Source organism: Choloepus didactylus, chromosome 15 (genome assembly GCF_015220235.1).
Source record: "Choloepus didactylus isolate mChoDid1 chromosome 15, mChoDid1.pri, whole genome shotgun sequence".
Classification (NCBI taxonomy): Eukaryota; Metazoa; Chordata; class Mammalia; order Pilosa; family Megalonychidae; genus Choloepus; species Choloepus didactylus.
This window is the reverse complement of record NC_051321.1, coordinates 69,838,071-69,852,428: the sequence shown is the minus strand read 5'-3', so window position 1 is coordinate 69,852,428 and position 14,358 is coordinate 69,838,071. Positions and strand designations below refer to the sequence as shown.

At 36.4% G+C, this 14,358-nt stretch overlaps 1 protein-coding gene across 5 annotated transcripts in view; it reads left to right on the top strand.

The window, feature by feature from the left end:
• The window catches only part of CFAP70 (cilia and flagella associated protein 70), a 106,297-nt gene that overhangs the window by 91,317 nt on the left and 622 nt on the right, over positions 1–14,358 (top strand). For all 5 annotated transcript variants that reach the window (XM_037804780.1, XM_037804777.1, XM_037804778.1 and 2 more), the window contains one exon: positions 12,726–12,773. In XM_037804780.1, the coding sequence (XP_037660708.1) occupies positions 12,726–12,773 (48 nt within the window). The remainder of the gene's footprint in view (positions 1–12,725; positions 12,774–14,358) is intronic.

Below are 14,358 nucleotides of genomic sequence, written 5' to 3'. Positions count from 1 at the left end.
ATCCCATAGCTAATTGTGCCAGAGCTTTGGATAGAACTCAAGCAAATACAGCCACATGAGTGATCCCAGAAGAGACCAGCTGAAGAGGCAGCCATATTGCTCATAGAATTTTGAGAAACAATACATAATTGTTTTAAGCCATTAAGTTCTTTTTTTCTGTACAGTTGTCATCAAGCCTTATGCTGTGATGGAGAGCCACAGCTGGAATTAATTTATTGCTTTACTCAGCATCATTTTGCTTCTACTCACAAAAATGTTATAGTATTTGAAAAAGAAAAATTTAATCTTATTGTTTGCATATAACAATTGCTATTATTGTATGATAATTATTATTACACCAGACGCTGGGAGTAAAACAGATTTCTGTTGTGCATTAAATACTGGCATGGGTTACTTTATAAAGAATACAGATTAGCCTATGCCAGCATAGTACTAAAAATATTGACTGTGGGTGGTATATAACTCTTTTTTAAATCATATTTTATTGTGGAATATAGCAGATATACATAGAAGTGATAACTTTCCAAGTGCAAATTAACAAGTAGTTAGAGAGCAAATTACAAAGAATGTTGTGGGTTACAGTTCCACAGTTTCAGTTATTTCCTTATTGTGAAATATAGCATATATGCAAAAAGGTAATAACTTTTACAGTACGATTTAACAAGTAGTTATATAGGAAATTTCCAAAAATGTCATGAGTTACAGTACCAAAGTTTCAGTTATTTCCTTATTGTGAAATATAACAGATATAAAAAAAGATAAAAACTTTCAAATTATAATTTAACAAGTAGCTATAGAGCAAATTTCAAAGAATGCTATGGGTTACAGTTCCACCATTTCAGTCCTTTCCTTCTAGCTAGCTATTCTAATACCCTAGCAACTAAGAAAAAGAAAATTATATAGAGATTCAGTATTCATAATCCTTTGTTAAATTCCATCTTGTCTGTTGCTACCCCTTCCTCTGCTACCCCTCCAATCTTCAGGGATGTCTAGGCAGTGACCACTCTAACTTGTTCATGTTGAAAAGAAATATCAACGTTATGGAAAGGGGACTCATCTGGTTGATGTTCTTGAAGAGGTTATTGCCTGGGTTTTGGGACTTAGCTGACATAGGAGCTCTCTGGAGGATTTAAGGTTCTGAAGAATAAACTTAGTGAGTGAAACTTCTATAGTCTCAGATAGGGATCCGGGTATTCCTTAGGGTTTTCGGGACTGTTGACTTGAACTTATTATACTGTGGCCATTTGGCATATCTAGCTGAAGCTTGCATAGGAATACCCTCCAGGACAGATTCTCAACCCTATTTGAAAACTCTTAGCCACTGAAACCTTTTTTTGTTACCTTTCTTTCCCCCTTTTGGTAAAAAAGGCATTCTCAATCCTTCAATGCCGGGGTCACGCTCATTCCCGGAATCTGTGTCCCACATTGCGAGGAAGACACTTTCACCTGGGGATTCCTGACCTATGTCAGGGGAAGGGTGATGACTTTATTTGCAGAGTTGGGCTTAAAGAGAGAAAGTCCAGATTTGAGCAAAAACGAGTTCTCGGGAAGTGACTCCTAGGCATAATAATTATAGGTAAGCTTAGCCTCCCCTTTACAATCTTGTTTCACAAGAGCAAGCCTCAAGATTGAGGGCTTGACTTATAAAGTAAGGGGTTCCAAAGTTCACAAAGTATATGTTCTGTCCATGATAACCCATTAGCATCTCACATTGTCATCACTTAGTTGTACAATCCTCATCATTCTCCATTTTAAAAAATTCTTATGACCCAGAACCACATAGCTCTTTTCAGCCCTCAATTATTTGTTCCTAGTATTTGTGTGGTACTAGTAAGTTATTCCTATTAATTATGGTCACTAGTATGCAATAGGTAGATTTTTCCCATATGTTATTCTGTTGTCAACTCTCTGTACCAGTGTCATACCTTAGAAGTCTATCATGCAAGCACCTATCTATGTAGTGCTGATCTGTGGGATATATGCCCTTAAACAACCCCTTTCAATCCTGTTCACCTTCAGTGCAGCTCTGATACTTATAATCCCATTAACAAACAATCATCACCCCATCCATTCCCATACCTTTGAATTCACCCTCATTAACATATCTGAACATATTAGATTATCATTCCCCCTTCACTAGCTTCTGTCTATCACTAGGTCTCCAATATTCTACATTATAAGACATTGCTTTTACATTGTTCAGGGAGTTCATAGTAGTGGTAACATATAATATCTCTCTTTTTGTGTCTTACTTATTTCACTCAGAATTATATTTTAAGGTTCATCCATGTTGCCATATGTTTCAGGACCTCATTCCTTCTTACTGCTGCATAGTATTCCATCATGTGTGTATACCACATTTTGTTTATCCACTCGTCTGTTGAAGGGTACTTAGATTGTTTCTGTCTCTTGGTGATTATGAACAATGCTGCTATGAACACTGGTGCACAAATGTCGGTACATGTCACTGCTTTCAGAGCTTCTGGGTATATACCGAGAAGTGGAATTGCCAGATCATAGGGTAACTGAGTATCTAGTTTTCTGAGAAACAGCCAAACTGTCTTCCACAGTGGCTGTATCATTATACATTCCCACCAGCAATTAATGAGTTCCAATTTTTCTCCATATCCTCTCCAGCATTTATTGTTTCCTGTTTGTTTAATGGCAGCCATTCTTATTGGTGTGAGATGGTATCTCATTGTGGTTTTGATTTGCATTTCTCTAATTGCTAGTGGACATGAACATTTTTTCATGTGTTTTTTTAGCCATTTGTATTTCCTCTTTGAAAAAATGCCTTTTCATATCTTTTGTCCGTTTTATAACTGGGTGGTTTGTACTACTGTCGTTGAGTTGTAGGATTTCTTTATATATGCAGGATATCAATCTCTTATCAGATATATGGTTTCCAAATATTTTCTTCCATTGAGTTGACTGCCTCATTGACTTTTTGACAAAACAAAAGTCTTTTCAGGCACAGAAGCTTTTGATCTTGAGGAGTTTTATCTATTTTTTCTTTTTTTGCTTGTGTTTTGGGTATAAGGTCCAAGAAGGTACCCTCTATTACTAGGTCTTGAAGATGTTTCCCTCCATTATCTTCTGAGAGTTTTATGGCACTGTCTCTTATATGGAGGTCTTTGATCTACCTTGAGTTAATTTTTGTATAGGGTGTGAGGTAGAGGTCCTCTTTCATTCTTTTGGTTATGGATATCCAGTTTCCTCCAGCCTCAGTTGTTGAAGAGACTGTTCTGTCCCAGTTCAGTGGATTTGGGGGCCTTATAAAAAATCAGTTGACCATAGACCTGGGGGTCTATTTCTGAACTCTCAATTCTATTCCATTGATCAATATGTCTATGTTTGTGCCAATATCGTGCTGTTTTGATCATTGTGGCTTTATAGTAAGCTTCAAAGTCTAGAAGTGTAAGTCCTCCCACTTTGTTCTTCTTTTTTAGGATGTTTTTGGCAATTCGAGCCCCTTTCCCTTCCAAATAAATTTGATAACTAGCTTTTCCAAGTCTGCAAAGTAGGTTGTTGGAATTTTGATTGGAATTGCATTGAATCTGTAGATCAATTTGGGGAGAATTGACATCGTAACCATGTTTTAGCCTTCTTATCCACGAGCACAGAATATCTTTCTACTTATTTAGGTCCATTTTTATTTCCTTTAGTAAAGTTTTGTAATTTTCTGTGTGAGGACTTTTACATCCTTGGTTAAGTTTATTCCTAGGTACTTGATTTTTTAGTTGTTATTGTGAATGGAATTATTTTTTATTGACTCTTCAGTTGGGTCATTACTGGTGTATTACATTACTTATGTGCATTAATCTTGGTATCCCACCACACTTCTGAATTTGTTTATTAGCCCAAGTAGCTTTTTCTTCAATTTCTCAAGAATTCCAAATACGAGATCACATTATCTGCAAATAACAACTGTTTTACTTCTTCCTTTCCAGTTTGTGTACCTTTTATTTGTCTTGATGAATTGCTCTGGCTAGAACTTGTAGCACAATGTTGAATAATAGAGGTGACAGTGGGCACCCTTGTCTCGTTCCCCATCCTAGGGGGAAGGCTTTTAGCCTCTCACCATTGAGTACTATGCTGACTGTGGATTTTTCTTATATGCCCTTTACCATATTGAGGAAGTTTCCTTCAATTCCTACCTTTTGAATGTTTTTTATAAAAAAAGGGATCCTAAATTTTGTCAAATGCTTTTTCAGTGTCTATTGAGATGATCATTTGATTTTTCCCTTTCGATTTGTCAATGTGTTGTATTACATTTATTACTTTCTTTGTGTTGAACCACCTGTACTGGTTTGAATGTATTATGTCTCTCAAAACATCATTATCTTTGATGTTATCTTGTGTGGGCAGATTAGATTGTAATTCTAATGTTGTTAGAATACAATAGTGTTGATTAGATTGTAATTCTTTTAGTGTTTCCATGGAGATGTGACCCACTCAACTGTGGGTGATTACTCTAATTGGATAGTTTCCATGGAGGTGTGGCCCCACCCATTCAGCATGGGCCTTGATTAGTTTACTGGAGCACTATAGAAGCTCAGACAGAAGGAGCGAGCTTTCTACAGCCAAGAGAGACACTTTGAAGAATGCATAGAAGCTGAGAGAGTAGCTGCAGATGAGAGAGAGTTTGAAGATGGCCATTGAAAGTAGACTCGTGCTCCAGAGAAGCTGAGAGAGGACAAACATCCCAAGAAAAACTAAGAGTGACATTTTTGAGGAACAGCAGCCTAGAGAGGAACGTCCTGGGAGAAAGCCATTTTGAAACCAGAACTTTGGAGCAGATGCCAGCCATGTGCCTTCCCAGCTAACAGAGGTTTTCCGGACACCATTGGCCATCCTCCAGTGAAGGTACCCGATTGCTGATGTGTTACCTTGGATACTCTATGGCCGTAAGACTGTAACTGTGTAACCAAATAAACCCCCTTTTATAAAAGCCAATCCATCTCTGGTGTTTTGCATTCCGGCAGCATTAGCAAACTAGAACACCACCCTTGCATGCCGGGAATGAACCCAACTTGGTCATGGTGTATAATTCTTTTAATGTGCCTTTGGATTCGATTTGCAAGTGCTTTGTTGAGAATTTTTGCACATATATTCATTAGGGAGATTGGCCTGTAGTTTCCTTTTTTGTGGTCTCTTTATCTACTTTTGGTACCAAAGTGATATTAGCTCCATAAAATGAGTTAGGTAGTGTTCCTTTTTCTTCAATTTTTGAAAGAGTTTGAGCAGGAATAGTGTCAATTCTTTTTGGAAAGTTTGGTAAAATTCCCCTGTGAAGCCATCTGGCTCTGGGCTTTTATTTGGAGGTATATTTTTGATGACTGATTGGATTTCTTTGCTTGTGATTGGTTTGTTGAGGTCTTCTATTTCTTCTTGGGTCAGGCTAGGTTGTTTATGTGCTTCCAGAAGATTATCCATTTCCTATAAATTGTCTAGCATGTTGGAATATAGTTGTTCATAGTATCCTCTTATTTTTTTATTTCTTTGGGATCTGTAGTAATTATCCCACTCTCATTTCTGATTCTGTTTATTTGGGTCTTCTCTCTTTTTGATGTTTTCCATCTAGCTAAGGGTTTGTCAATCTTGTTGATCTTCTCAAAGAACCAACTTTTGGTTTTATTTATTCTCTCTCTCTCTTTTTTTCTCTCCATCTCATTTATTTCTGCTTCAATCTTTGTTATTTCTTTTCTTCTACTTGCTTTAGGGTTAGTTTGTTGATCATTCTCTAGTCTCTTCAGTTGTTCAGTTAAGTCTTTGGTCTTCGCTCTTTCTTTCTTTTTGAAAAATTATTTAGAGCTATAAATTTCCCTCGCAGCACTGCTTTCACTGCATCCCATAGGTTTTGATATGTTGTGTTTTCATTTTCGTCTCTAGATATTTATCAATTTCTCTTGCAGTTTCTTCTTTGACCCACTGGTTTTTTAGGAGTATAGTTTAACCTCCATATATTTGTGAAAGATCTGGTTCTTTGGTGGTTGTTGATTTCCAGTTGCATTCCATTATGGTCAGAGAATATAGTTTGAATAATTTCAATCTTTTTAAATTTAATAAGACTTGTTTTGTGCCGCACCATATGATCGATCCTGGGCAACGTTCCATGCGTGCTAGAGAAGAATGTATATCCTGATACTTTTGGATGTAATGATCTATGTATGTCTGTTAAGTCTAATTCATTTATCATATTGTGGTTATTGGTCCTGTTTAGTGTTTCTATCTATAGAAGAATGTGGTATATTGAAGTCTCCCACTATTATTATAGACGTGTCTGTTGTTCCCTTCAGTTTAGCCAATGTTTGTCTCATATACTTTGGAGCACCTTGATTGGATGCATAAACATTTGTGATTGTTATTTCTTCTTGGAGAGTTGCCCCATTTATTAATATATACTGTCCTTCTTTGTCTCTGTTCTAGTTTGCTAATGCTGCCAGAATGCAAAACACCAGAGATGGATTGGCTTTTATAAAAGGGGGTTTATTTGGTTACACAGTTACAGTCTTAAGGCCATAAAGTGTCCAAGGTAACACATCAGCAGTTGGGTACCTTCACTGGAGGATGGCCAATGGTGTCCAGAAAACCTCTGTTATCTGGGAAGGCACGTGGCTGGCGTCTGCTCCAAAGTTCTGTTTTCAAAATGGCTTTCTCCCAGGACGTTCCTCTCTAGGCTGCAGTTCCTGAAAAATGTCACTCTTAGTTGCACTTGGGATATTTGTCCTCTCTCAGCTTCTCCGGAGCAAGAATCTGCTTTCAACGGCTGTCTTCAAACTGTCTCTCATCTGCAGCTCCTGTGCTTTCTTCAAAGTGTCCCTCTTGGCTGTAGCTCCTCTTCAAAATGTCACTCACAGCTGCACTGAGTTCCCTCTGCCCGTCAGCTCATTTATATAGCTCCACTGATCAAGGCCCACCCTGAATGGGTGGGGCCATGCCTTCATGGAAATACCTCATCAGAGTTATCACCTACAGTTGGGTGGGGTGCATTTCCATGCAAACAACCTAATCCAAACTTTCCAACTCAATCCCCACTAATATGTCTGCCCCACAAGATTGCATCAAAGAATATGGCTTTTTCTGGGGGACATAATACAGTCAAACCAGCACAGTCTCTTATGACATCTTTGCATTTAAAGTCTATTTTGTCTGATACTAGTATAGCTACCCCTGCTTTCTTTTGATTGCAGCTTGCATAGAATATTTTTTTCCATTCTTTCACTTTCAGTTTCTTTGTGTCGCAAGATCTAAGATGAGTCTCTTGTAAACAGCGTATCAATGGGTCATACTTTTTAATCCATTCTACCAGTCTGTATCTTTTAATTGGAGAGTTTAATCCATTCACATTCAAAGCTATTACTGTGAAGGGAGTTCTTGAAACAGCCATCTTATCCTTTGGTTTTTAGTTGTCAGATCTATTTTTTCCCTCTCTCTCTCTTTTTTCTATAAGTTACCCTTACTAATACTCTTCAGTTCTGTGCCCTTCTCCAGACCTCTGTCTCCTTTCTTTTTTTCTAGGTTGACCCTAAATGTTTGGAAATGGACAGAGGTGATGGTAGCACATTATTGTGAGAATAATTAACAGTGCTGAATTGTGGTTGAATGTGATAGGAAGGGGAAGGTTAGAATCATTTATGTCATTAGAAGAAAAGTTGGAAGTTTACACACTGGAATGTATAACACAGTGAAACTTGTGGTGGACCAAGTCTTTGATTAACTATACAAATATTAAAAGGTTCTTTCATGAACTTGAGCAAATGTATGACACTATGACAAGGAGTTAATAGTAGAAGGGTATAAGGGAAAAAACGTACCTATTGTAAACTATAAACTATTGTTAACAGTAATATTTTAATACTCTTTCATCAACAGTAATAAATGTACCATACCAATACTATGGGTCAGTAATGGGGGTGGGGGGGCATAAGGGATATGGGAGGATTTGAGTTTTCTTTTTTATTTTTATTTCTTTTCTGGATTAATGAAAATGTTCTAAAATTGATCACGAGGATGTATGCACAACTATGTGAAGTTATGGTTCACCGTTGTTTGTATACTTTGGATGAGTTGTATGGTGTGTGAATATATCTCAATAAAATTGCATTTAAAATGCACATAGGACTGTACAACACAAATTGTGAACCCCAGTGTAAACCATGGACTGTAGTTAATTATATAATTATAAAAGTTTTCTTTCATAAATTTTAACAAATGTACCACACTAATGCATGGTGTTAATAATATAGTAATAGTGTGGTATGTGGGAACTCTATTTTATGCATGATTTTTCTGTGACCCTACAAGTTCTCTAATAAAAAAAATCTAAAAAAAAAAAAAGAAGAAAGATCTCAAATCAATAACAAAGTGTATTCCTAAAGGAACTAGAAAAAGAACAAGTTAAACACAAAGCTAGCAGAAAGAAGGAAATAATAAACAACAGAGAAAACCAATTAAATCAAAAGTTGTTTCTTTGAAAGGATCAACAAACTTGGTAAACCTATAGCTTGACTGACTCAGAAAAAAAAAAGACTCAACTAAAATCAGATATGAAACTAGGGATATTACTGCCAGGTTTACAGAAATAAAAAGGATTAAAAGAAAATTCTATGAACAGTTGTACATCAACAAATTGGATGGCCTACATTTCAGTTTCCTAAAGCTGCCTGAATACCATATACCAGAAATGGGTTGGCTTTTCAAGTGGGGATTTATTAGCTTACAAATTTATAGTTCCAAAGCCATGAAAATGTCCAAATTAAGGCATCAACAGGATGATACCTTCTCTGAAGAAATGCTGCCTGGCATCTGGGACACCTCTGTCACATGGAAAGGAAAGGCACATGGCTGGTGTCAGCTGGTCTTTCTCTGCTGAGTTTCTTTGCTTTCAGCTTCTGGCTTCAGTGGCTTCCTCTCTCAGCTGTCTCTTTCCTGGGGCTTTTTCTCTATGAGCTTCTCTGGGTACTTCTCTGAATTTCATCTCTGGGCTTTTTCTGTCTTTAATCCTCTCATAAAGGACTACAGTAAAAGGATTAAGACCCAACTTGAATGGGTTGGGTCACATCTCACTTGACATAATCTAACCAATATGTCCCACCCACAATAGATCTGCACCTACAGGAATGGAATACAAGAATATGGCCTTTTCCGGGGTACATAGCAGCTTCAAACTACCACAGCCTGGATGAAATTGACAAATTGCAGAAACACACAAATTAGCAAAACTGTTCTCAAGATGATGAAAACAGAAATCTCAGCAGACCTATAACAAGTAAGGAGATTGAATCAGTAATTGAGTAGTAAATCTCCCTAAAAAGAAAAGTCCAGGACCAGACAACTTCACTGGTAAATACTACCAAACATTTAAAGAAGACTTAACACTAATGTTTCTTAAACTCTCCCAAAAAAACTGAAGAAGGAGGAACACTTCTTAACTCATCATATGAGACCACCATTGCCCTAATACCAAAGCTAGACAAAGACATCACAAGAAAAGAAAACTACAGGCCAGTATCTCTTTTGAACATAGGTGTAAAAATGTCAACAAAATACTAGCAAACTGAATTTAGCAGCATATTAAAAGAATGGTACACCATGACCAAGTGGACGTTATCCCAGGAATGCAGAGTTGTTCAACATATGCAAATCAATCAATATAATATACCATATTAATAGAATGAAGGAAAAAAACACATGATAATCTCAATTAACACAGAAAAACATTTGACATAGTTCAACACACATGATAAAATCACTCAGTAAATTAGAAATAGAAGGGAATTTCCTCAACAAGATGAAGACCATATATTTTAAAAAAATCACATCTAACATCATATTCATTGGTGAAAGACTGAAAGCTTTTCCCCTAAGATTAGGAACAAGACCAGGATGCCCACTTTTGCCACATCTCTTCAATATAGTACTGGAAATCCAGCCAGAGCAATTAGGCAAGAAAAAGAAATAAAAGGCATCCAAATTGGAGAGGAAGAAGTAAAATTATTTTGTTTTACAGATAACATGATTATATATGTAGAAAACCCTAAAGATTCCACACAAAAAATTTAGAACTAGTAAATTTCAGCAAAGTTGCAGAATACAAGACCAACACACAAAAATCAGTTACATTTCTATATACTAGCAATAAACAATCAGAAAAAGAAATTAAAAAAAGCAATTTCTTTTATAACAGTATCAAGAAGAATAAGATACTTAGGAATAAATTTAACCACAGAGGCAAAAGACTTGTACACTGAAAACTACAAAACACTGTGGGTAAGGAAAATGTTCAAAAATAGATTGGGGTGATGAATGCACAACTAGATGATAGTACTGTGAACAGTTGATTGTACACCATGGATGATTGTATGGTATGTGAATATATATCAGTAAAACTGAATTAAAAAAAAAACTGTGGGAAAAACTTAAGGAAGAGCCAAATAAATTGAGAGACAGCCCATATTCATTCTTTGGAAGACTTAATATTGTTATGATGATAATGCTACACAAATCATTTTACAGATTTAATGCAGTCCCTATTAAAATCACAATGATGGTTTTTTGCAAATATAGAGAAACCCATCTTAAAATTTACATGGAATTTCAGGGGATCCCCAAGTAGCCAAAGTAGTCTTGAAAGAAGAACAAAGTTCGAGGACTCACACTTCCCAGTTTCAAAACTTACAACAAAGTTACAGAACCAAAACAGTGCAGTGCTGTCATAAGGATAGAAATGTATAACAATGGAATAGAATTGAAAGTTCACAAAAAACCCACACAACTATAATCAATTGATTTTCATCATGGGTACCCAGTGCACTCAATGGGGGAAATAATAGTCTCTTCAACAAATGGTGCTGATAAAACTGGATAGCTACATAGCTACCTTCGAAAGAATGAAATCAGACCCCTACCTCAGACCATGTACAAAAAAATAACTCAAAATGAATCAGTATAAATTTAAGAGCTAAATCTATAAAACTCTTGCACTTAAACATAAAAGGAAATCTTCATGAACCTGGGTTTGGCAATGGGCTCTTAAATGTGACACCAAAAACCCAAGCAAACAAAGAAAACATAAATAAATTGGACTTCATCAAAATAAAAAACTTTTTGCACTACAGGACACTATCAAAAAGTGAAAACAGCTTACACGTGGGGGGAAGTAGTTGCAAATTGTATATATGGTATGGATTTAATATCCAGAATATATAAGCAACTACCACAACTCAATGAACAAAAGACAACCAAACCAACTGAAAAATGGGCAAAGGACTTGAATTGACATTTTTACAAAGAAGTGTATACAAATGGCCAATATGCACATGAAAAGATGCTCAACACCATTAGTCATTAGGGAAATGCAAACCAACACCACATTAAGATATCAGTTCACACCTACAAGGAGGGATGGCTATTAAAAACACAACAATGGATAATATGTGTTGACAAGAATGTAGAGAAAGTGGAACCTCCTGCATCACTGATGGAAATGTAAAGTGGTGCAGTTGCTGTGGAAAACAGTTTGGTGGTTCTTCAAAACATTAAACATAGAAGTACCATATGAGCCAGAAATTCCACTCTTAGGTATATACCCCAAAATTGAAAGCAGACATTTAAACAGGTATTTGTACATCAATGTTAATAGCAGCATTATTCACAGTAGTGGGCAGGTGGTAATGACCCAAGTGTCCTTCAACAGATAAATAAATAAAAGATAGTATATTCATACAATGGAATATTATTCAGTCATAAAAAGGAATGAAGTTCTGATACATGCTGCAACATGGATGAACCTTGAAAACATTATGCTAAGTAAAATAAGCCAGACATAAAAAGACAAATATTGTATGGTTCCACTTAAATGAAATATCTAAAATAAGCTAATTCATTAAGACAGAAGCTAGGTTAACGTTTACCAGGGGCTGTGTGGAAGGGGGAATGGAGAGTTACTATTAAATGGGTACAAACTTTCTATTTGGGTGATGAAAAAGTTTTGGTAATGGATGGTGGTAATAGCACAACATTGTTAAAATAATTAATGCCACTGAGTTGTATAGTTAATGGTTAAAATGGTAAATTTCATTTGATATATATTTTATTACAATAAAAATAAATTTAAAAAGGATATATTAAAGCACTTAAACACATAGTTTTAAGTACTATATAAATGTTAAGTAAGTACTAATATAAATGTTAGTATTATTTGAATAGCATAGTGCTTTCAGAAAAAAAGAAAAGACAGGCCAAGGTGTTCTTAAGCTTTATGAAATGGAAGGGTTTTTAAAAAATATTAAAATCTGTTTTTCCCTGTCACCTTTCATTTTCCTGCTTCCCCTTTGAATGCAGAGGTTCTTTTTTTTATTTTCTTATTTTTCTATTTTGAAATAATTTCAAAATTACAGGACAGTCGGAAAAATAATACAAATTCATACAAGAATTCCAGTATACCCCCACCACCCCAGATAACCAGATCCACCAGTTTTAACACTCTGCCGCCTTTGCCTTCTTCCTTCTTTCCTCCCTCCCTCCCTCCTTCCCTCTCTATTTTCTAAATATTTGAGAGCAGGTTGTATACATCATGCTTTTTGAACACAATACTGAATGCAGAGATTCTTAACTGGGAAGGTGTGGAATCTTCTGCCTTAGGTTGAAATGTTTCAGGCAGTGTATTTTTCCCACCATAATGTTTATGACATGTCATCACCAGGTCCTGCTCTTTTTTTCAGGCTGGACGACAACTGGAAGCTGAGCAGGCCTACAAGTACACAGTAAAGGTATGGATGTAGATGCATCTGTTTGCATGGACTGGAAATTGCACTCTATTGATATTGGGAAACTGGGAGGAAGGTATTGGTTTAATTCCAAGCTTTAGAGCATTTCATGATGTGAATATTTTTCTAGAGGCTTTTCTTACCATCTTTCTCATTATCATGAGGCTGCTGGGTTTGGAATAATTAACATATTACCATGAGGGATCTTTCTTCTACCTCTATAGAGATAATATAGTTTAACAGAAAGACAGCTAGCCTGAGAGTCAGTAGACCTAAGTCCAGGTTTTGCCATTAATTTTTCTGGGTTTCATTTTCCTCATGTGTAAAATGAAGAGTTTATTAATTTTGCAGGGTTGCCATAACAAACTACAAGAAACTGGGTGGCTTAAAACAACAGAAATTTATTATCTCTCAGTTCAGAAGGCCAGAAGTTCAAAATTAAACCATAGGCAGTTTATTCTTTCTGGGGACTCTGAGGGAGAATCCATTCCCTGCCTCTCTCCTAACTTCTGGTGTTTTCTGTCAATCCTTGGCATTCCTTGGCTTATAGACACATCACTCCAGTCTTTGCTTCAGTCTTCACATGGTGTTCTCCTTCTGTGTGTGTCCCTGTTTTCTCTTCTAATAAGGATACCAGTCATTGGATTAGGGTCCACCCTAATACAGTATGACCTCATCTAACTTATTACATCTGCAAAGACCGTGTTTCCAAACAATGTCACATTTAGAGGTTCTAGGTAGATGGGTTTTTGGACAGACACTATTCAACACAGCATAAAGAGGTTGGTCTAATCCAGGGATAGCAAATGTTTTTTTCTAACGGGCAACATAGTACATATTTTAGGTTTCGTGGGCAAGCACTAACCTGTGCCACTGTAGTACAAAAACAACTATAGATAGTATATAAATGAGTGAGCATGGCTGTTCAAAAAATTTTACAAAAACAGGTGGCAGGCTGGATTAGGCTCAGCAACCCCTGGTCTATTCAGTTATGAATTAAAGTAATAGAGATTTGAAAGCCAGTGGCTTAAACAAATTAGGGGTTGAATTTTTCTCATCTGATGAAAAGTCCAGGATTGGGTACTGCAGCTTCACAACGTCAATAGGGACTTAAACTTTTTTCTCTCTCTGCCCCACCAATCGTAGCAAAGTTTCCATCCCTAATGTTTGTAAGACAGGAATTTAATAACAGCCACCATATCCATGTTTCAGGCAGGATAAAGAACAAACGGGAACAGGACAAAGGGGCCATACTTTCTAGTTCACCTCCCTTTAAAGAGCCTTCCAAGGTATCCCACTCTATGATGTTAGTTTACATTTCCTTTGCCACCGTTGGTGGCCACAATTGGTGAACTATCTCTAGCTGCAAGGGAAGCAGAAAAATAAGGCTTTTTAGCTGGTTGCATTGCTGCCCTAAAAAAAAAATCTTAAGATTGTATTAGTAAGAAAGGAGAGAATGGGTATTCAGTAGGCAACTGAATGTCTCTACCACTCATCTAGATTTCTAAAATTAAATTCATATCTAATATAAGTCTATGATTCCTATGTCTTTGGTCCCTTTCTGTTACTTGCAAAATAGGGATATTAC